Below are 23,782 nucleotides of genomic sequence, written 5' to 3' on the forward strand. Positions count from 1 at the left end.
TCTTGGGGACTTTAATGGTGATGTCATCTGATCTCCCAACCTCTTAGAGATTGTGATCTCTCCTGTGGCACAGAGACTGAGTCAGATCTCATTATCTCCTACCTCCCACAGCAGTTGGCACGGCGGATGTGCTACGCAACACCTCAGTCGTAATTATTATTCAATGGTGGGAGAGCTGAGGAGCAGCATGACCTAGTGGAAAGAACACGGGCATGGAAGTCAGAGGATCTGGGTTCTAAACCTGACTCTACCTCATGTCTGCTGTGTGACCTTGGGGAAGCCACTTAACTTCTCTGTGCCTATTTCCTCAGATTCAATACCTGTTCTCCCAACTACTTTGACTGCAAGCCCCACATGGGACCTGATTATTTTATGTCTTCCCCAGTGCTTAGTTTGTTTGTTCATTCAATCATTTATTGAGTATTTAACAGTGTACTAATTACTCAGTAATTACTGCACACAGCACTTTGCATATACTAAGCGCTTAAATACCATTATTATCATTAATGGGAGAAGCAGCATTGCCTAATGGGTATACCATGACCCTGGGTTCTAATCCCTACTCTGCCACTTGTCTTCTGTGTAACCTTGCACAAGTCACAACTTCTCTGTGCTTCGGCCACCTCATCTGTAAAAATGGAGATTGACTGTGAGTTTCATGTGAGACAGGAACTGTTTCCAACCTGATTAGCTTGTATCTACCCCAGTGCTTGGCACATAGGGCATAACAAATACCATAAAAAAAACCTTATTTTCTGGAAGCCAAACCTGAGGTGGTCGCTTCTATCAGAACAGCCAGAAGAGTGAGCCCCCTCCACAGCACTTGGAAAGGATCCAATTTCCTTCAGTTCAGAGAGGAAAACTCCCGGAGGCCCTCCAGTCAAACAATCAGTGGTATTTATTGAGCATTTATTATGTGCAGAGGATGGAGAGAAGCAGCATGGCTTAGTGGGAAGAGCACAGCCTTGGGAGTGAGGGGACATGGGTTCTAATCCCTGCTCTGCCCCTTGTCTGCTGTGTGACCTTGGACAAGCCGCTTAATTTCTCTGGCCCTCAGTTACTTCATCTGTAAAATGGGGATTAACCTGATTACCCTGTCTCTACCCCAGTGCTTAGAACAGTGCTTGGGACATAGTAAGCACTTAACAAATACCATCATTATTATTATTATTATTATTACTAAGCACTTGGGAGAGTACAACACAAAAGAATTACTACATCCACATCCAACCTCCAAGGCATGTGAAGTGTGAACAAAGAGAAAAGCAGAAGTCTGAAAATAATAATGTTTATTTGATTCTGTCACATTATCATAAATGTCTATTTTCTGAAAACAAAGCCCTAATCTGGAAAAGGTGCACGTACAAATCTTCTACCGGAGTTAACTATACAGAAATATACAAAGCATGAACCATCTTTTTTTTTAATATGTAGTTAGAATGCCCCACATCCTAAAGTTGTTCAGGTATATTGTTCCAATGAGTACAAGCTACAGAGGTAACAAGCGACCTGAAAGAGACAATGTTAACTTTACATATATATATATAATATCTACAACAGTGCAAATATAACACAGCGTGCAAGCAGCAGTATTTCCTAAAGAAACAGAACAAAGTTGATTCAAAGAAATTCATATGGCATCATAAAAACAGGTATTATGTAATTATCAGAGATACACAGTATATGCAACCTTTGCACGCTGATTAAAAAGTTTACTTGCATTGATTCTTGCTTTTTTGGAGGAGGGACAGAAGGAAACTCAAATAACTCCTAACCAAATCAAGAGAAATATTTCACTGAGAGCTCAACTGGAATCAAGTACTGCACCCATAATTCTAAAATAACTTAAGGAGAGAGGGTCAGTTACTTCCACTATGTTTTAAAACACATGTGATCCTTCCCCACCTCTAATAGGGAGAATATGTGAAACTTCATAACTTTAATTTTCATTAGCAGTTTAGATCATAAAGCCTTAAAAATTGCCAACATCTTAGCCCCCAAACTACTTAAATCATTCAGGGGCTAAACTCCCACAGCCTAATTTCTTGCAGTCAGAGTGACCGGATTCCATTGCCTTTTCAACAGCAACAACAAAAAAGGTACCACGATCATTAAAAAAGCATTTTTGGAAATTTCAGGGCATGAAGGCTTTGAGCTAATAAATTGTGTAACTGCTGGCCCTAAGGATTCAAGTTCTGTCTCTGAGCCTTGAGACCGCTCCTTTGGCAGTTAGTGGGGGATTGATAACACCTGCCCTCTCAAAGTGCAATGGGTTGAGTGGGAGAACCTGGGTCCAAGCTCTGGGATTTCACCTGGAAGGTGAGGGCAGTAAAAGATCCAAAGAGGACACTGGGTTGGCCTTAATGACGCACTCCTAACCCACATGGCTGGGGAAGGACTCCTTCAGATGAAAGACTCCTTTCTCTTCTCCCCACCTTGTCATCGTCCACCCTGTTTCCCCGAAATCCATTAGCAGTTTCACACAAAACAGAGGCAAAGGGCAAGGCCATAAAGATCTTTCCATCAGACCCAATTTTTTCAGTGAAGAATTCAGCTGGATGTGTAAAGGGCAATGATGTACACACTCATCTAAACTATTACAACTGGGCCCTGGGGGTGGGCTGTAGTATGCCCAATGGAGATGGTCTGCTGTTACTCAGCACTATACAGTCATCACAAAGCCCCCTGCTATGTTATTACGTTGAAGTAATGACATTTGGCATTTTATTCCTTTTATGCAATGGAAAAGTAAGTTTGTCTGGGACTTTCATGTTCTTAGCTGACCTTGCAGAGTAAAAAGTGGTATACCAAATCACGTATTCATGTCTCCAAAGATCACGCCTGAACCGGAAGAATCCTGCAGAGCACAGCTCACAAGGACCCTCAAGTTTACGCTTGCCACCTCTTAAAAATGAGACTCGTGGGTACCATGCTCATTCATTGTAGAGCCGGGGAAGAACAAAGTGTCAAAAGTGTATTTCAATCTGTTTCAAATGTAACATTTCTATGCTTTGTTTGGTCTAGGAGGAGCAAATATAAATTTTTCTTGGTTTATGATCAAATGTAAATATTCATGAAATAATATTTCACCAATCTCCTGGCTTCATGCTTTGTTCATGAGAGTTTTTTTGCCTCGGTGGACTGCCCTGGAGGGTTGAAATCAGTCCAGTTCTTTTGGCTTCCTATTCCACATTGGGTTATGCATAGGGTAGGGCCTCCCTGTTCCCCTACCCCACTCCATCCCCATGTTCTATAAAGAAAAGCTTCTTCTAGCACTACATCAGGATGAAGTCACCCGTCCATATGGCCCCAGTCTTCTAAACTCACTGGTATAGGTGCATGACAAAGTTGAATTTCTCAAGGGCATAGAGCATGTCTAACAACTCTGTTGTAGTGTACTCTCCCAAGGGGTTAGTACGATGCTCTGCCCACAGTAAGCCCTCAATAAATACCATTGAGTTATCACGGGTCTTATAATGACTCAAGGACATTTCTCCCCATAAAACCCAAAGAACAGACTTCTCCCTCAAGCAACAGCTAGTTTTGATGATGAGAAGACCAGAAAAATGGATTTTCTGCATCACCAGAGCCCACTGGTAAAGGACAGAATTGTTCCCCTCCCTGCACCCTGAACTGGAATGAGTCATCCTGTCTAATGAGCAGGACCATTGGGCGGGGAATGTGTCTATCAAACTTGTTATATTCGACTCTCCCAAGCACTTAGTACCGTGTTTGCACTCAGTAAGCACTCAAATACCACTGATTGACCATTGTAATCACAGGGAGAAGAAACAAGGCAAAAAATGTGGAATAAGCCGGTATACCTGATGCAAATCAAAGTCCCTATCCTCATCAATTTGGGGGATCTTCAACACAAGACAGGAAGGTATAGAAGTTAGGGTTAGGAATTTGAGAAAGAACAAGAAATATTCAGAGCGTGTGCAGAGGGCTGTACTAAGCCATTTGGCAAAGTACAAATCTACAAGTTCTAGATATGGGGAATCTTTTTTTTTAAGCAGAATATTTTTTGTTTGACAATCTTGCCGTAACAATTTAAATGTTGCCTTCTCAGGCACACAGAAAGAGAAGAGGGGGCCAGGAGTTTCTATAACCACATCCAGGAAAGGAAAAAAAAAAAGGATAAAAAAGAAAGAAAAGGAAATCCCTTTGATGTTTTCAATTTGGGAATAACAGTGGCGAGTTTCAGAAGAAATGCCTTAATGGTTAGCTAAGATGTTAAGGTATAGCATTAGAAGGAATTGTTAAGAACAATAAATTGGTTCGAAAGAAACATTCACTTGGAAAACCAAACAACATCGGATGATATTAGCAAGGCCACATCTTCTAATAAGGCCATTACACTGAATGCACATCAACAAAATCAAAGGGCTGACAAATCCTATCTGAGACAAAACAAGAAAGCTAGATTACAGGCTGAGGCTTCAAAAAGCACTGTCACCAAAATGTCCTGGGTAGAGAAGCTAATCATTATTTCTGAGATTTGCCCATTCCCAACAAGCACCAAACTGCAGAAACCTGATGAGTAACACTGAACTAAGTTACTCTTCACAACTAATTTCTAACTTGACGATACTTTATATTTCAGTTGGCTATCTCTAACAAAATACTCAAACAATACTGTTCACATTCTGAATTCATATCTATGTTTCTTCTACTAGTCAGAGTCTACCAGCAAAGCCTTGCCCTTCACCCTGGGGACTGTTTGTGGCTTTGTGTGGAAAACCAAAGGACCTTCTGCATTGTCTTCTAGGTTACAGACTGCAGAATACCCACAGAAGAATTATCTTGCTCAACTTCCTGCCCCAAATCAGCAATGATGCACATTAAAATCTTTCATCATTCCAAACCAAAGCAATTTGGGAGATGAACAATGAATTTCTTCTTCCTAATACTGTTTTTTTTATCAGCTTGAGATTTCTCAGGGAAAAATCAGATCCTGCAACTCCAGCAGCCCTCTTAATTCTGAGTCTACTTTTGCCAAAAGACAAAGGTTTCATTTTGGCTGTTTTTAGCCAACAAACCTAAACTCAGTCCCCTAAAACAACTTCCTGGGTGGAAAGGTGACCTTCAAGAATTTGCAAATCACACCTGCTGCAGTAAAATTAGACTTCCCCAATTCTCTAAGAGAATTAACTTTTTTTTTCTATAGCTATTAAGATTACAGGGCCTGGTGTCTGGTATTTTGAAGATTCTGGAAAAAACACAAAGAAGTGGGTGGTGATTCAGAGCTGTGCTGTGAATGGTCACCTGATTTTAGGAGGGAGTGTGATACAATTACTACTAAAGCTAAGAGACACCCCAGCCACGTCAGAGAGGGAAAGGCAATCATTCATTCAATCGTATTTATTGAGCGCTTACTGTGTACAGAGCACTGTACTAAGCGCTTGTAAAGATAGCACAGTGTGTGTTGGAGAAGATTCAAAGGAGCCTTCTTTGGCCCAGGACCAGGATCCTGCTGAACCAGGCCCACTGGAATCTCAATCTGGCCCACAAGAGAGGCGAAGCTGACCACTTTGCAAGAGTCTGCTCTTGGGTAAAATTACCTAAATTGGAAAGATCAGCGCCAAACAAATCCACTGTCCTACGGCAAACACTTGCAAGAAGCAGTCCTGATTTAAAGGAGAACAGTTTAGTTGCCCTAAGATTATGCAACATTAGGAGAGACTCCTGGTCCCTGCTAGATAGAAGTTTACTTTGATGGGAATGTTCACTCCTGGGACCTGTTTTCCACTCTGTGGTTTGAATCAGGCCATGAATTCACATGAAGGGATTGTCTTTGATTTAAGGACACATTACCAATGGTCAGAAAATACCTGAATGTATTTAAAGAACCCAGGCCATCTGAGAAAGCAATTACTCATCCAAACTTTTGGACCTTGGAGTGTAGTCTTACCAACAGAACTGGCACATGAAATGATCTCAGCCTGTGAGCTGAGATCAGAAAGGGGCCTGAGCCCAACTTGCCCACTGATGATGGGCAAGACTAAGATGCAAAACAATGTGCCAGGACAGGAGTTCTGCTACTAAGCCACCCAGCTGGGATTCTGACTTGATGCTGTCCTGGGCTGGGCGAGGGAGGGCATCACCCCTGGTTACATTGCTGGGTATCAGGCCAGCTTTACTGCCCCCATCTCCTTGCCCCTCAAGTGTCAACCCTGCATAAGGATTCTGACAAAATGAGAATATCCAATGCTGGGTAGTAAAACCTTGCCTGGTTTAATGTAAATGCCTTAGGCAGGGATGTGATCGGGGTCTCCAAGATTTAACTTTCACAGTTTTCAATGAGACTGACCTCTGAGAGCTAACTTTTTTTTTTCTAGTTGCATTGGAGGTAGTTGAAGTAGAAGAAGGTGAACAAAGAAAGAGCCATCAACCTGAAGGACAGCACACTGGACCATAACAGGTTTTCCTTTTAGATGCTAGGAAGGTTTAGTGGTTGAAATAAGAAGTAAACTCTCTGGAGGATAAAATACTTGGAGGGAACTAACCAAGTTCTATCTTTATAGCCCTAAATTTTGAAAAAAATTTGATCCTCAGTGTTTTCCATAATTTGTTTTAAGCATGTGGCTCAAAGATTCATAGTCATCACCGTGAATTTGTGTTTTTCCACCCAGTGACAAGTTGTGACTAAGTGAGACCAGCTCATTGAATAAAATGCCAGAATCCTTTAGACAGTCAGAGTTACATTCTTTGCCCTGAATAATGTTTCCCCATGGAATTAAAAAGACACTTCTGTGGGAGCATTAACACATCTTCACACTTGCAGCTTGGAAAGTGACTCCTTGTAGAAACAGTTGCCAAGAGACAGAAAACCTTAGAAAGATGAAACTCTGAATAATAAAATACAAGGGACAATTCCCCCAACTCTGTATCTGGCCCCTGGTTTATGACATGGTGCAGGGGACCCTTCAAAACAGAATCATTTCGTGGAAAGGTCACTGTGTAATTCCACTCCCAGAGTAAAAGTTCATCTCATCGAAGAAGGGCTTTGCAAAAACGAGGGAAAAAAAATAAAACCCACCCCACTTCCCATCACCATGCAAGGTGCACCATGTTGGAGTTTTGATTCTGCATGGTAAAAATTCCCTTCTCTGTCTTCTTCCTAGTTAAAGCTAGAAAGGGCAATGGAGGAGAGGGCGGCCCGGCCCAACGGGACTGATTAGCTGAACACTAGACATCCACAAACCCAATATGGTTTCTAGGAGTTGGGTCAGGACAGTTGCTGAGGAGCTGGCACCGGCCTGCCCCTGTGAGACAATTTTAACAAGTGCCTTCTACAGCGAAGTCTACTTCTCTCCCTACTGGAATTGGGTCCTTTTACCTCTCGGCCCGGATTTTGTACCTCAGGACAAAATAGGCAATGAGGCGAAGGGAGATGAAGAAGATTCCAAGTACAATAAAGTCCAGGTAAAGTTTGGCATTTTCCACATCCAATTCTCGCAGGATGGCCTCTGACTTCTGAAAGTGGCAGGTTTCATCTTGGTCGCAGTGAAGATCTTCTCGATCCAAGCCGTAGATGGAGAGAATCACACCCTCAAACCCATACCTGAGAAGAAGGGTAAGGATGAAGGGAGAGTAGGGATTACCACCACACGACAAATGACTTTCCACACGTTCTGGCTAATCTGAAGGCTGAGACACAAAGACGGTGGGTGGAGGATGTATTTCAGGGCGTGTTCCACCCTCTCTGTTCCACTTTTCCTTATCCTGAGTGCTCTAAATCCTTCCCTTCTGTGTTTTCCTGCCCATAACCAAGATTAATCAATGTGCCTTAATCCAGAAGAACCTTCATATTGTTTTTAATTATGGAGGGATAAGACTCGAGACCTTGAGAATTATACCCTCCCTGTCTTTATTTTCTGGGATTTGGTGCTGCACAATGGCTGAAATTGCTTCATGTTCCACAACATTGACAATGGCAGTAACACTCACTCTGAAAAGAAAGCCATCGGTCTCTAGTTTCTCGGGGCTGGAGAGCAGACAAATAGCTGAAACTGCACCTCTCTCATTCCACCTCATTCCTCGCCTCCCACTCACCCACTTCAGGTTAGCCCTACTTGAATGAATTTGCTAGAAATGAATAGTTTGTTTGTAACTTAAGTCACGGGGAAGTTGTCTCAGCCGGTACTACAAGCCCCTGGAGGTACTAATCTATCCACGTAAATCACGGGCAAAAGAAGGTGCAATGAAGTAAAGCCCCTCTTGTACCACCAGGATTCTCACCCAATTGTTTTTTGGGGGTGGAAAGGATTTAAAAAACAAAAATAAAAACATTAAAGCCCTTTGATTTCATCCCTACGATTTCTCCACTCACATCCCTGTCAGAGTCCCAAAGGGAGGGTCTGACTGTGAGGACCAGTCTATTGTTGATGTCCAAGAAGGGATTTTGGCTGGTTTGAAACACTGCAGCAGTCAGTAATTATACAGAAAATGAAAGAGGGAGGGAAAGACACTGAAGTCACAGAGCGGCTGGCTCCACGTTCATTACCTGACATAGGAAATGTAGGACATCCACTGCAGGTATGCTGGAATTGTGTCAAAACTGACAAAAAACCCTGAGAAAAGGAGGACGGGGATGGCTGTAACAGGACCTACAAATGTGGCCACCTGGAAAAAGAGGAGGGGAAAAGGGACACAGGTGAGTGGGTAGCCACAGAATGGGTTTAGCCTACCTTAACCACCATCTTCTCTTTGCAACACGGTTCTGGGGGAACCACTTTCTAAATCATAAGAGATCACAGATACTCCAAAGAACAGGGCTGGACAGAGAGCTCTAACAGTATTCAGAACAGAAGCATTTATGCTGCTCTGGTTCAGCCATTATCAGAGTGGCCTCTTGCAATTCCTTTTTCATCCTGATTTAAAAAAAATATTTGAGAGAACTGCGGTTTCTTAGCTATTATAATGCCATGATTTGTACTTTGACATGCTCTTCTTGCAGATTTCTAAAGCCTGGTCCATCTCAAATACCCTGGGTAATGGGTTTTGGGGGATGTTGTGAGCATGCTCAAACCTGCCTCCATCTCACAGCTAAGACTGGGCTCTGCTCAGCGTCACCAGCAGGTTGACGAGATTGATGAGACCAGGAGGGAGTTTCCAGGGGAATGAGTGGTAGGGCCATGGATGGTGGTAGTAGTAGTAGTAGTAGTAGTATTTATTGAGGTCCTATAGGGTTCAACACGCTGTACTAAATACCACTGATTAACTGATTGGAAGAGGAAGGCTGTCTCATCAGCAATGGTGGACCTTCTTGTCCCACCAGGAGTCCCCACAGCAGAGTGACGCTGGGGAAAGCCCCAGTTTCAAGAGTTCTTCCCCTACCTGTAATGATGTGGATGCTGCGCCAATCAGGAGACCCAAAGATTGAGCCACCAGTGACGTCATCGTCCCCAAAGCTGCAAACAGGACAAAGCGCAGAGCATCGGATGGTTGGGAAGTCATCCAGTACACAATACTGCAATAGGCTACGGGAAACATGATCTGAAAATGAAAATACGGCTTTTAGTTCACACAGACTAGTGTCTTGAAAAGTTAATAAGATGCATGTCTCCCGTGCTAGGATGAATTCCCATTTTTAAATGAATATGACCTAATTAAGCCACATCTGCTTTCTAACTCCACTACTGAGATGCGATGGTACTTCTTAGCCTGGTCCGGCCAGCAACCGCATCCTGTCAGATCCCTCATTCCCAGTTGCTGGGAATCGGGGAAGAGCTTTGCATGGTTCGCTCATAAAAGCCAAGGCAGGAAAACCAGCAAAATTCCATGTCCTTTCTCAAGGTCTTTATTTCCCCTTCCCTCAGTCAAACCCCCAACCCTGAGGTACTGCTGTCTGAAATCAACCAATCAATCAATCAAACTTACTGAGTGCTTACAATGTGCAGAGCACTGGACTAAGCACTTGGGAGAGTACAAGCTCAAAATAATTCAACATTTTCCATATTTTTTGTATTTATGGAGGTGTGGGTGAAGCAATGAAAGAATGCTAGGTTTTCCCTGAGAGCAGATGTCCTTTTTTTTGCTTAACTTACCTGAAAGGGAACATCAGCCATGGTCTTGGCTAGGTAGTAGGCTTTCAGACTGTACCAATAATTCAAATGTTCTCTCAGAAAAACACCCATCTCAAGAGGAACTAAGTGAAGGATAAAAATTAGAAATCAGGCATGGTAGGGAAGGATGCAGAGCAAGTATTCAGTGCATGGATGTCCAGAGTAGGGTTTGTGAACCTTAGATTCATTGTTACCCTAAGACTCTGAAGGCTGTACTTTACGTCAGCCTTAGTGGTTTAACTAGACTTTAAAAAATTTACTTCTACATATCAATGATGCATCAGTGGCAGTGAGCCTCAAAATCCCAAAGCCTAGGAGTGTTGCACAGCAGAGGTGAATTTTATATTTAAATTTCTTCCTGCCCACAGCCTGATGGCTTACCAGGTTTTTTAAAGGTACTTGTTATGCTTTTACTATATGTCAAACACTGTACTAAGCATTGGGGTAGACACAAGCTAATCAGGTTGGAAACAGTCCATGTCCCACATGGGGCTCATACTATTAATCCACATTTTTACAGTTGAGGGAACTGAGAAACAGATAAGTTCAGTGACTTGCCCAAGATCACACAGACAAGTGGCAGAGTCTGAATCAGAACGCAGGACCTTCTGATTCCCAGGCCTATGCTGTATCCACTAGGCCACAGGGCTTCTCTAACTTTTTTTACTAATCTATTTTCTAATAATGCTTTACTAATTTTCATATCTGGAGCAACCCTATGTCTCCGATTGACCCAACAACATAAAATGCCATTTTAGTTACCAAAGAGAGTAGCGACTGGGGAGAAGGGGAAAGAGAGGAGCTGTCCTGTTCACACCTCATTCCTGAGGTTACTTTGAGTAGAGCTGGGTGAAAACCGTCATCTAAACAAGGCACCAGATGCACATAGCTCCAGTCAAAGCGATTCATTCTTTGGGTGAGCACTGCACTCATTCACATGATGAGTTGAGAAACTATCCCTCCAAAATTCAAAACCTGCTCTCAGGGGACACACAAACATCATGATGTCATTAGGAGGCATTGTTGCTCAGTGGAAAAGGAGTCAGAAACCCCAGGCTTTGGTTCCAACCATGTCACTGGCCTCTTGAGTGACTTTGGGGAAATCACCTAACCTCTCTAGGCTTCACTATTTTCATCTGTAAAATGGGGATGAAATAGATCCAGAGTCACAGAGGAAAGAAGAAGGGGACAGGGACTGTCCAATTTAATGGCATAGTGGATAGGGCATGGATTCAAGTGAGGATTAAGACTGTGAACCCCAGGTGGGACAAGGACTGTGTCCAACCCAATTTGCCTGTATCCACCCCAGCCCTAAGTACAGTCCCTGGCACATAGTAAGCGCTTAATACCATAATTATCATTATCATAATCTTACACCTATCCCAGTGCTTAGCGCAAATTAAGTGCTTAATAAAAGCCATAGATATTATCAGGAATCACAAGAAGTTGTGGATCAAAATGATGTGGACGGAAGGTACTTACATGTGAGGACGGTGGGCATGAGAGCAGCGAACATGAGAAACAACATGGAGAAGAACAGGAAACCAGAGTTGCTAAGAACTTTCTTAGCCTCATTTCCAATCCCTAAATATAGCAAGCCTATGAGAAGTCCAATTCCAATGTGGGATGTGATCCGCAAGTGTGTCAGGACCTGCGGGCAAGCACAATTCACTTCAGTGGTGGGCATGTTATTCCAGGGATTCTTGGCAGTCTGAAGAACGGTCCAAGACACCCATTCTGAAACATTGGCTTCTGAGCACTAGAAGAGTATGCCACTCCCCAAAAGCCAGTCCTTTCAGCTCTAGATCAACAGCAACACTTTCTAGTTTCCCCACTTTTGACAGTCCCTGAAAATCAACCTCAATCCTTCCCTCTCCCGCCACCCCTCTGCCCCCCAAAATCCTGGCTCTTATGGAGACTGGGAAGACCCAGTGAACTGACTAGTCCTAGAAACCACAGCAGGGGCCTGCTCCCCGTGCCTCCCACCAACCCGTGGGTGCAGAGTGGCAGGAGGGGAGAGACGTTTCCTTGGTCTCACCCATTTCAGAAGGGGCAAGGCTTAAGCAGGCATTCTGGTCTGTCTTGTTAAGGGTTGCACTGGATAAGTGCAGGGAGGGATGGAGAAGGCCAAGAGAGGCAGGGGAAGAACTGACCACGCAGAAGAGGTGGCTTGGATGAGAAGGGAGCTGACTGATGATGGCTAGAAAATGAGGCGGACAGTGCTGACAGTGTAGCAGGCAGGGCACCGGTGAAGAAGATGTGCCCAACTCTGTGGCACCAGCCTCTGGGCTTCCACCCCCAAACCCAAGCCACTCCCACGGCCCCTGCCAGAGAAAATGCTGCATGGAACTAAGGTGTGTAGCCCTGCTGAATAAATAGAAGCTCCATAAGAATACAGGTCCTTACCGAGTCCCTCATGATGCTGAGAAAAGTCCTCTTGAAGAGGATGCAGAACTGGGTGAGGCAGCTGGCCGAGAAGCTGTGGCAGCCTTCGGTGGAGGCGGAGTCCTGAGGTGGCAAGGGCAGAGAGACTAGTCAGGGCCTCGGCAGAGCCGCAGCCCGCCTTCGCTAAGAGACTCTGCAACTTTATCTCTTGCAGCGGGATGCAAAACCCAATCCTGTCCCGCACCCGCCTCAGTTTGGTTTACCCCCACGATTTGCATTACCTTTCTCAACCCCTTTACTCGTTTTGCTTGCTTTACCTCTTCGGAGGGCCGGTGCCAAAGGAACGGATTCAAGTCAGGGTCGCCCCCCAGGTCTCGCTTGAAGTCTGTGTCGCACATGCCCTCCCTCACTGCTCGCACCAGGCGACTGTTCTGGTCACCGTACTCGCCGGAGGCGACTTCCATGACTGGACAGAACATCGAGAAACAGTGAGTTAGTCCCAGGGACCATGGAAGTGGGCTCACCGTCTGCACGATATCAGTGCACCAAGCACTCCGTGGCTACCCAGTAGGAAGGCGCGTCTTGGGGAGGAAGTGGGCATGCACACTTGAAAGTTTATACACCGAGACTTGGGTTTTAAAAAAATACAGGATCATAATACTGAGATATCAATCGCTGGTATTTATTGAGTGCTTACTATGTGCAGAGTACTATAATGAAGTGCTTAGAAGGGTAATGATAATAATGATGGCATTTGTTGGAATCAGGCCTTTTGGGGTGCTAAGTTTTCAGAGCTCCCTGTAAGTCTGAAATTTCTCTGAAACTTCTTAATTCCAAAGTGTTTCCATTTCAGACAGAAATGCTCCATTACTAAAGCTCCCTTGCATTTCCACCACAAGATGGCATTTTAGGCATTCAGACACCCTAAAAATCCTCTCACTGGCCCTGAGGCTTCCAGGCAGTTGTTAAAATTGAGAAGAACCACCTCCCCATTTCTGTTCTTTTCAGCTAGTTAGCAGCAAAGGAAGTAAAGGGAAGGTCATCCTGCTGTACTTACCAAAGTCTGCTGGGTTGTGGTAGGTTGGACAGTTCAAACCCAAATCCCTTAAGTAAGGGACTAAACTGGACACTTTCCCCCGATATACACATTGTCCCTGGCTCAGAACATAAAGCTGAAAAAGAAAAGGGGGTGGTGCGAAAACAGAAGATCTTGGGTTAGTACCTGTTTTCCCATAAGGCAAACCCGAGTCCTGTTCTCCCCTTGCAAAATCCCCCTTGGGTGAGAAAGTGGAAGCAACTCACAAGGGAGCAAGAAGGTGCGGCCACTGAAATATCAAGAGCCTGGAACAGAGAAAACCCGGGGCTTGATCCAGTCAGGAGAGACCAAGGGTGAGGGCAGAGGGAAGTTGAGGGCAAGGAACTCATAAAGACAGGAAAAGGCTGGAACGGACAATTTTAAGTTTCATTTCTAAAACAGCTGTCAGTTCTGACTCTCTTGGGAGGATGTTGTGACATTTATGCTCACCCTTGTTAGGTGGGGAACTCAGAGAGTAGCTTCATGCTGCACAGTTTTACCTAAAATTTCACATCTAGGCTTCCACTCAAGTATGAAAGTAATGACACTGAGGACCTCTCCCCAGATCATGCTCAAAGGCAGGCTGCCTAGGATCCAGATCTATCGTTAGAAATCTTGAAAAGCCTGGACTTTGAGCAAGGGATTGCCCCTCCCCATTCCCAATTTTCTAGAAACACTGTCAGTCAGCACTCTGTCAAAGCAGTCTGCCTGGTCCTAGGAAGCAGAAAAGTCCCAAAGTATTACCAGTCGCAGTCATCTACAGAAGGTCTTTTGGCTCTTCCAGATTGGGAAGGGAAGATTTAGGGAAGGCCTTAAATGGTCCCCTGCCCGTATGATCCATGAAGATCCCTCACTTCACCCAAAGGTCTGCCCATAAGGCAGAAATCCTCCTACCTGATCGAAGAGCTCAAAGAGCTTGGCACTGGGCTGGTGGATGGTGCAGATGATAGACCGGCCTCCCTGAGCCAATGCTTTCATCAGGGAGACCACCTGGAAACAAGATGCACTGTCCAGGCCACTGAAAGTCAAGGACAGAGGATGAGGATCCTAATGGCTCACCGTCCCCGACCCAGCCTGAGACTCCTTGGAGTAGATGGGCTCTCCGGAGATCCCCTAGGTTGGCCCGGCACCGTATCTCTGGGGCTTTGGAACATGAGCCAGTGTTACGTTTCTCTCTCCCTGACCACCCTGGAAGGTTTTTCTGGCCAGTGAGTAGCATGTCTCCTATTTCTCACTCAATTTCTTTTCAATTAAAATAGCGGTGCTTCATAACAAGCGACAAAAACAGAGGGACCGATATTCTTCCTACTGACAAGATAACAGGGTAGATCCCACACTGATCCTGGCACCAGAACACTCCAGCAGCTTGAGTAACTTCCCCCCAAATCTACCAGGAATGGAATTCTAATATACCAGTCATCCACACCCCCATGGTGCACATCGTTAACAACGGTAGCAGGCTCGCCAAGTGCCAGGAAAGAGGGACTATTGGCCCTTGAGCTTCCCACTGGACACTTTCCCCTCCCGCCTCCCATCTCCATTCCCTCTTCATTTCATGCACTTCAGTTCCTTTAGTGACAGGATGATTTAGCCAGGTCCCAGACAGGCAATCCCAGGGACTTAAACAGCCGACCCAGATCGATATGGTGTTTTTGCTGGGGATGCTATTTAAAATGGTCCATTTCACATTTTTATATGTTTTTTAACAGCTTTCTATTAAAATTTAACTAGAATTTGGAGCCAGCTTCTCTAAACGTTATCTGTCAGACTCAAATATGGAGGAGAGGAGGGCTGGAGGCTGGCAATGCTCAGTTCCTTCATTCCATAAGCAAATAACCTTACTGCCTGGCTTCCACCACCCCACTCCTCCGGTCCTTGATTTCTTCTCAGCTGGGACTGCAATATGGACCAAAACAGAGACCCAATTATAATGAAATCACGTAACGTCCCTGAGCCAAGTTTCTTGAGAAGAAAACTTGATGTAAAACTTAGAACCTTTTTCTTGGTCTAGTTAAATGCCAGGCATCCTTTGGATAGAGGCAGGTGAATGTTGGGAGAACTTTAGGACCAACTGGGGCTGTAATGGGGGTGGAACTGGTGCTTTGAGACAAGCAGTCAACCCCCTCTTGCTTAGTACTCTCCCAAGCACTTAATACAGTGCTCTGCACACAATACGATGGAATGAATGAATGGGTTCAGTGACCCTTCATCACTTACGGTTGTTTCACTCTTACCTGGTAGGCTCGTCGAAGAACATGACAGGTGGGTTGTTGACCAATTCCAGAGCAATAGCAAGCCGCTTCCGCTGGCCCCCAGACAGACTGCCGGTTCTGGTATTGGCACAGGCCAGCAAACCCAGGGCAGTCAGAATCTCCTTGACCTAGTAAAACCAAGGCAACCAGGGCATTAGATGGTCACCATAAATGGCCCAGTGCCACCACACAACATCTATTTTAGCAGAAAGATGGATATCAAGATTGATCTTTGAGTTATCTACTTGAGCTCTTCTCCGGGTCAGTTCTCACCCACTTCTAAAAATTCAGTTCAGAATTGTGCACATTCATCCATAGTAACTATCCATTACTGTCCACCAAAGCTGGTACACACTTCTGAACTGGGCACATTTTCTCCTCTCCAGTCACCTTGTCTGAGGTCTTTCAACAATGTACCAAAGTGTTGGGCACTTAAAAAAACCAATACAACCTATTTTTTGCACATATAAGGCCAGTAGAATCTTAGAGTTGGCTTTCTAAGGCCCTGGCAAGGGAAAACTGACATGCCCTTTTCAGCAACAGAAGTAGCAGTTGTGCCACTATTTGGTGCAAAATACAGTCCTAGATGCTGGAGGGGTGGTAGAAGAGAAATATAATCTCTCTTCCCTCACGGTCTAAGAGGGAGAGAGAACAGATACTTTCATCCCTAGTTTACAGATGAGGAAACTGAAGCACACAAAAGTTAAAGGACTTGACCCAGGTCACACAACAGGCAAATGGTGCACTGGGATTAGAAACCAGGTCCCCTGACTCCCAGCCCTCTTTCCACTAGGGCATGCTGCTTCTCACTCAATGGTATTTCTTGGACACCCTGTGAGTGCAAAGTACTGTTTTAATAGTAATTATGGTATGTGCTAAGTGCTTACTATGTGCCAAGCACTGTTCTATGTGTTGGGGTAGCTACAAGGTAATCAGGTTGTCCCACGTGGGGCTCGTGGGGCTCCGCAGTCTTAATCCTCATTTTACAAATGAGGTAACTGAGTCATAGAAAAGTTAAGTGGCTTGCCCAGGGTCACACAGCAGACAAGTGGCGGAGTAGGGATAAGAACTCGAGTCCTCTGACTCCAAAGCCTGTGCTCTTTCCACTAAGCCAAGATGCGTCTCTAAGCATTCTAAGCATTTGAAAGAGTACAAAGGAAGCAAGACACCTGCTCCCTGCCCTCAAACGGTTTACAATCTTGTGGGAGGAGTTTATGATCTGGTGGGAGGATTTTGCAATCTACCACTCTCTTCCAACTCCACTGTTGCTTTACTGCCTTGATCTACATTTTCTAGCCAGGCCGGGTTCCAACCTGGGGACTGAGGTGAGACAACTCCACCTGAGGGGATCCCGTTAATGTCAGGGAATGAAAAATGCATTCTCCTACTAATCCTGCCCACCTTCTCTATCAGGCTAATCCATCATGGCACTCCTTCATTGATCTATTTTCTTGCTAATTGTTTATTCACCTGCCTTTATTATTTATGTCTACTACCTTGCTCTTAACCATGCCATAGTCAGTAAAATTTATGATTTCTGTCTCTTCTGTTGGACTGAAAGCTTTTCAGGGGCAGGGATCACATTTTTTTGCGGCGTTTGTATGTTTTCCAAATATCCAGTTAACTGCTCTGTCCACAAGCTCTCAATTAAATACTGTTTTACTACACATTATTTACTGGGAATTTCAGTGTGTAAATAAATTTGCCAGGGACGGAAGAGAAGCTTGTGTCAAAGCAGAAACTGAACTGAGTTTACTGCATAATTGATGTGATTGTCTGGGCCCTGAAAAAGAATATTCGCTAGGGTTCGAACAAAATCCAAGTCCTTGATTTGTTGGGGCTCAGTTCTCTGAAGAATGTGATGAAATGAGACTGGCCTTGCCCAGTTCTCAGAATCCAGAGTGGGTGCTAGGGGAGGGAGGAAGGGAAAGGGGAAGGAAGAAAAGAGGGAGGGAGGAAACGTGTGTGTGTGTGCGCGTGCGCACACGTGCATGCATGAGCGTGCACCCACGAGCACATATACATCGCCTCATGTTTGAGAGGGATTTCAGGAGTCTGGGGAGAGAGGAGGGCAAGAGTACTTCAAGGGAAGAGATTACAACTCAAATCTTTCCCCTGAGTCTGGTTATTAGACCAAACGAAAGCGTACATCTTGAGCCAAGTGCTTTTGCTTCCTAACCATTCAATTAGTCATTTCAGCATTATGTAAAGGAGAAAGGAAACGAGAACAAAGGGAGCCTAAAGGTTTCCTTTCCCCCATAGATCTACACTCTCAATTTCGTCAGAATCCTTTTCTCCAGCAGGCTCTGAAGTGAAAGTGAAGCTTCAGAGACACTGCAACTCCTGTCCATCCTGTGTACCGTTAAGAGATAAAGAAAGGAAAAAAAAAATCAATGGGCCACGTCGGTTTATGCGGTTTGAAATTTTAAGCTACCCGTTTAAATGCTTAATCAGTCAGTGGTATTTATTGAGTGCTTCTTGTATGCAGGACACTGGACTAGGTGCTTGGAAGCATACACTATAACAGAGTTGGTAAACATTTTCCCTGTCCACAAGCTGAAGGGATCTTATCTGGGTCTGCCGCAGTAGCCTTGAGCTGCTGGGCACGTGAACACCTACAGCGTTTCCTTCCGACCAACACACTCAAGAGCCTCCGGTGTAGGCAGTTTTTCTGGGAAACAGGAGGTGCAGGCAGAACACATTCTACTCTGGGTAACAGTGTCTCTCTCTATTGTGTTCCTCAAGGACACAAACAGCTGGGACGTACCTATTTACCCTGGGCAGGAGATTGGAGGAATGGCAGGGTGGGGAGGGAGAAGGGGAGAGGAAGAGGAAAATGATTAAAGGACCTGAAATCCATGACTATCTCTTTGGAATAGGTCCACTGATAAATGAATGGCAAGACTTCAAAGGAGCCTTGAAGAAAGGCCCTGGCCGGTAAACACAAACCATAGATGTCACATCAGTGAGTCATGCTCCACCTTTTCTGCTACAATAGGCAACATTCGCCAAAACAAAAGGACCTCCTAGATCCATCCAAACTTGGCCAGTCCCATAATTCCTCAGAAGGAGAAAAACACTGTTTCCAATTATCACCATCAACCATGACTGAACGACACAGATTTTGGGTTGAGAGCCACAGAACGGCTAACAGCACAGTAGATGAATATTGTACTTAACCAATCCTGCTATTTCTACATTTGGTTAGTCTAGAGAAACTCGAAGTCTGTAGGCACTTAGTATGGCAGTTTGAGGGAACGCACCTTTCTCTTCACAGGGAAAGCAATGCTCACTCCTACCTGGAGATTTCAGCAGTAAAAGCCATGTTGTTCCTCCAGCTGAGATCCCTCACTCTCAGTCTTGGACCATAATTCATGATAAACCACAGGCACGTACTACCGGGCCTGTGTGGCCAGTTAAACTGACTACCCGTGGGCCCGGTGGGCAGTTGATCTCACTTCCTAGAGAGCAACCTCCACCTTCCTGAGGGCTGGATATTCAGTTAGCCAGAACCAGGTACCAGAGGAAGCACCTAGCAGATGTCAGATGAGGCAGTCTATCCTGACAAAAACATAGGGCAAGTCACTTCACTTCTCTGTGCTTCTGTTACCACATCTGTAAAACGGCAATTAAGACTGTGAGTACTTTGTAGGAGAGGGACTGTGTCCAATCTGATTAGCTTGAATCTACTCCAGTGTTTAATCCAGTGCCTGGTACATAGTAAGCACTTAACAAATACCATTTCAAGAGAGAGAGAGAGAGAGAGAGAGAGAGAGAATCCACCCACAATTCGAGAAATCATTCATTCAGAGGTGTTCGCAAGTGCACACTTTTTTCAATAAAACCCACTTGTGGAGGCAAGCATTCACGCTGCCACCTATAGAACGTGGTCAATTTGGAAAAAGATGAGAGGGCCTGCTGCTATTTATGGAACACATTTGTTCTAATGAACTCCAAGTGGTAGGCAGATGTTATCTAATTCCGCTTCACAACATCTCTGTAAGGAAGAAAGGGGTGGGCCGGCTCAGTCCCATCACTCGGGAAGCTAGGAAACTGCAGCCCAGGAAAGTGAAGTCACATGCCCACAATCAGAGAGCTGGATCGGACCTGGAGAGATATCAGAGACTGTTCCCCAATCTGAATGAACACATCCTTTTTCTCAAAGGGAAGAGACGCTGCCTTGGTAACTGACAATCCCTCACTGACCTGATATTCTTCCTCAATCTAACCTAAATCCTTCATGCTACAACATAACTCCCTTTTGTTTGGTTGTCAGTGGGAATAAAAGAAGAGGTACTCACAATCTCTGTATGGCAATCCAGCATTCTTGGACTGCTTTCAGAGTCACCTCTCAGTCTCTTCTCCCCCGGAGAAAAAAAATCCCAAGTCCACTAGCCTTTCATCATAGGTCTGATTTTCTCTCCTCTGAACCTTCTCTGCATTCTTAAACGTGGCTGTGCCCAAGGCCAAAGTAAAGGAGTGGCCACGTTGAGAATAACAGGAGATTTACTTCAAGGTTCGTACACGCTCTATTCATGCATCTCTGTCAGTACTGTGCTTGACTTTAAAAAACAAACCCACACAGCACTAGATCGGTGAATGAGATTCAGTTTGTGATCTGCTATGATCTATGGATTTCTTTCTACCCAGACTGCCATTCCCCAATTTAAACACTACCATTATATTTGGTTCCGAGACACTCTGCCACAGCAAGGACAGCTGCCTTTCGCCTGAATCATGCGTAAGTCCCTGTCACATAGTACCTACATACTCCTTGAACTTCACCCACACAAAGACATTGGGATGAGTTGCGAATCTAACTCATGTTTTAAAATTCCCCAATGTGAAGGGGAAAACCCACCACTGAGCCTTGATGCAAGACATGGGCATTTGGTCTTTTACAGAAAAGAGTCACTCTTTGCATTTCCTCCTCACAAGTTAACACATTCCTACTGGGTCCATTCAGTGCCATTTTGGATCAAACAGTGTAGTTCAGTGGAAAGAACACGGGCTTGGGAGTCAGAGATCATGGGTTCTAATCCCGGCTCCACCACTTACTGGCTGTGTGACTTTGGGCAAGTCTCTGTGCCTCAGTTACCTCATCTGTAAAATGGGGATTAAGATTGTTAGCCCCACGTGGGACAACCTGATCACCTTGTATCCCCCCAGCGCTTAGAACAGTGCTCTGCACATAGTAAGCACTTAACAAATACCATCATTATTATCAAACACTGAAGCATCTGATTTTGCCCTTGATTTTCCACCCTCTATGTAGGGAAGCTGTACACTAATGCCCAATGGCATTAATGGGCCTAAAGATATGATAAAATGGCCTAGTGACCTTGTACAAGTCATTAGCTTCTCTGAGTCTCAGTTTCCTCAACTGTAAAATGGGGATTACATATCTGTTCTCCTTTTAGACTGTGAGCCCCATTTAGGATGGGGACTGTGTCCATCCTGATTGCCTTGTATCTACCCCAGGGCTTAGTATGGTGCCTGGCACATTGAAGTGTTAATCACAATTATTAGTATTACTATTATTCCTGAATCCTGCAATGTTCTTCCTCAAGGTAACCTAGAAGAGGGAGAGCAGACATACTCACCATCTCCCTTCTCCCTTCATCCTTCTCTTGAAGTTTCAGATGCGCTGACACCTAAAACAGAAGCACGTGGTTACCTCTTCAGGAGCTATGGATTAGTCTCCCTGGAGACAGGGTGAGCAGCAACGAGGGCCAAAATCCGTCTACGGTTTAACGACCCCATACATGGCGAGCCCAGAAACTGTAGGACAAACTTGGGTCAACAGTCAGGTGTACTTGAGTAGCAAACAAGGAAGGAGCTCTCCCTGATTACCCACACAGTTACCCAACCTTCCCATTCATTGTTGTGCTGGAAACCAGTGGGGCAACGGTGAATCTTAATTTTTTCAATTCTCCTATGGGGCAAGAGAAAGCTGGCAAGGGTTTCAGGCCAAGCTCTTGAAGGCCCAGTTATTGGCACCAAAACCTGGATTTGGCAACATACGTCCCAGAAGCCTCAGAATTTGTGCAGTTTAGAAAAGTTCACAGGACAATCTTTGAAAGGGCTCAACAGGATCAGGACTGTGGATCCCACATTAGCCAGCTTAATCACATAAGCACGGACTTCCCTGTGCCACAGTTACCTCCTCTGTAAAATGAGTAAGTCAGTCAATCAATCGTATTTACTGAGTGCTTACTGTGTGCAGAGCACTGTACTAAGCACTTGGGAGAGTACAATATAACATTATCCCAGCACTCCGAACAGTGCCTGGCCCATAGTAAGTACTTAAAAAAATACCAAAAGACAGGTGAATTTCACAATTGGTGCGTTCTCTTAGAGCTAACTTGATAAAAACATTCCCCCCTCCGCCCCCATTCACTAAGACATGGGAAAAGCTTCCAAGTGGCTGGTGTATTACTCCATTTCTAAACAAGTACTCCCTGCGGGGGTGGTGAGGGGGATGCTGTGGGCTCACGGGCTGCCTTCCCACAGCCTCACCCCGAAACCTGGAGTCTGGGGAAGGGGGCCGGACGCTCACCATCATGGCCTCCTGGACGGTGAGGTGAGGGAGCAGCATGTCGTCCTGCATGATATAACAGGACACCTTGCGGAAGCAGCGCAGGTCTCGGGGCTGCCCGTTGATGAGGACGGTGCCCTTCATCCCCGTCTCTCTGGAACACAGATGGGACAAGGATCCAGTCAGCCACACACACAACAGCCGATTCCACGTTGGGTCGCTCCTGCCTCGAGGGAGGGCCTGGGGAAGTCCGTGGCACTTGGTGTTCCCTGGGCCTCAGGCAACTGAGACTCTCACGCCAGAAGGGCACGGGAGATATTAGAACACTCTACAGCCGGTTGGAGAAGGAAATTAACGGGAGAAATTAAGGAGAAGATCACTGTTCACAACAGAAAGACATCTGCAGTCACACACACTACAATCCTCAAGTTAAATGTCTACTGGTGCTTTTCAACAAGGGCCACTATGTTCCTCTAAATGCTTCTTCCTGCCCATCCCGGGCTACCTGGCAAGAATCATTAAGAACCAGTGTAGCCTTCTAGGAAAGAGTATAGGCCCGGCAGTCAGAGGTCCTGGGTTCTAATCCTGCCTCTGTCACATGTCTGCAGTATAACCTTGGGCAAATCTCTTAACTTCTCTGGGCCTAAGTTACCTCTTCTGTAAAATGAGGATTATCAATCAATCAATCAATCGTATTTATTGAGCGCTTACTGTGTGCAGAGCACTGTACTAAGCGCTTGGGAAGGACAAGTTGGCAACATATAGAGACAGTCCCTACCCAACAGTGGGCTCACAGTCTAGAAGGGGGAGACAGAGAACAAAACCAAACATATTAACAAAATAAATAAATAGAATAGATATGTACAAGTAAAATAAATAGAGTAATAAATATGTACAAACATATATACATATATACAGGTGCTGTGGGGAAGGGAAGGAGGTAAGATGGGGGGGATGGAGAGGGGGGCGAGGGGGATTATGACTGTGAGCCCCACGTGGGACATGGACTGTGTTCAACCTGATTATTTTGTATCAACCCCAGCACTTTGTACAGTACTTCATTCATTCATTCATTCAATCATATTTACTGAGCGCTTACTGTGTGCAGAGCACTGTACTAAGCGCTTGGGAAGTACAAATTGGCAACATATAGAGATGGTCCCTACCCAACAATGGGCTCACAGTCTAGAAGGGGGAGATAGTATATAATATTATGTACATGGCACATAGTAAGCGCTTAACAAACACCATTAAAAAATACTATGGGAGTTTGTGGCATTATGAAGGCAGGATGATGGTAACCTGTTCACTTACAGATTTACTTTAGATAAATGTTGGGTTTTCTGTGTGAAGGGGTAGCTTGTTGTTACAGTTAGTTATTCCCAGAGAAATGTTGACTTACTCTTCCATTTTAGGAATATTAGCTATTCTTCCTTCCCATCAGAAGGCCTACAGTGATATA

General features: G+C 44.9%; 1 protein-coding gene across 2 annotated transcripts in view; it reads right to left on the bottom strand.

The window, feature by feature from the left end:
- Window positions 1-1,272: 1,272 nt before the first annotated feature.
- Window positions 1,273-23,782, bottom strand: part of ABCG1 (ATP binding cassette subfamily G member 1) — an 83,832-nt gene continuing 61,322 nt past the window's right edge. Inside the window, exons 4-15 of one of the 2 annotated variants that reach the window (XM_038760047.1) lie at window positions 22,342-22,474; window positions 21,386-21,436; window positions 15,765-15,910; window positions 14,425-14,548; window positions 13,513-13,627; window positions 12,773-12,921; window positions 12,477-12,578; window positions 11,553-11,721; window positions 10,053-10,153; window positions 9,343-9,501; window positions 8,510-8,628; window positions 1,273-7,567 (exon numbers count right to left, since the gene is read on the bottom strand). In XM_038760047.1, the coding sequence (XP_038615975.1) occupies window positions 7,339-7,567; window positions 8,510-8,628; window positions 9,343-9,501; window positions 10,053-10,153; window positions 11,553-11,721; window positions 12,477-12,578; window positions 12,773-12,921; window positions 13,513-13,627; window positions 14,425-14,548; window positions 15,765-15,910; window positions 21,386-21,436; window positions 22,342-22,474 (1,597 nt within the window). In that variant the 3' untranslated portion in view covers window positions 1,273-7,338. Of the gene's footprint in view, window positions 7,568-8,509; window positions 8,629-9,342; window positions 9,502-10,052; window positions 10,154-11,552; window positions 11,722-12,476; window positions 12,579-12,736; window positions 12,922-13,512; window positions 13,628-14,424; window positions 14,549-15,764; window positions 15,911-21,385; window positions 21,437-22,341; window positions 22,475-23,782 lie in introns of both variants that reach the window. The other variant, XM_038760046.1, reaches the window with a different exon arrangement.

The sequence above is a fragment of the Tachyglossus aculeatus genome, chromosome 18 (genome assembly GCF_015852505.1).
Source record: "Tachyglossus aculeatus isolate mTacAcu1 chromosome 18, mTacAcu1.pri, whole genome shotgun sequence".
Classification (NCBI taxonomy): domain Eukaryota; kingdom Metazoa; phylum Chordata; class Mammalia; order Monotremata; family Tachyglossidae; genus Tachyglossus; species Tachyglossus aculeatus.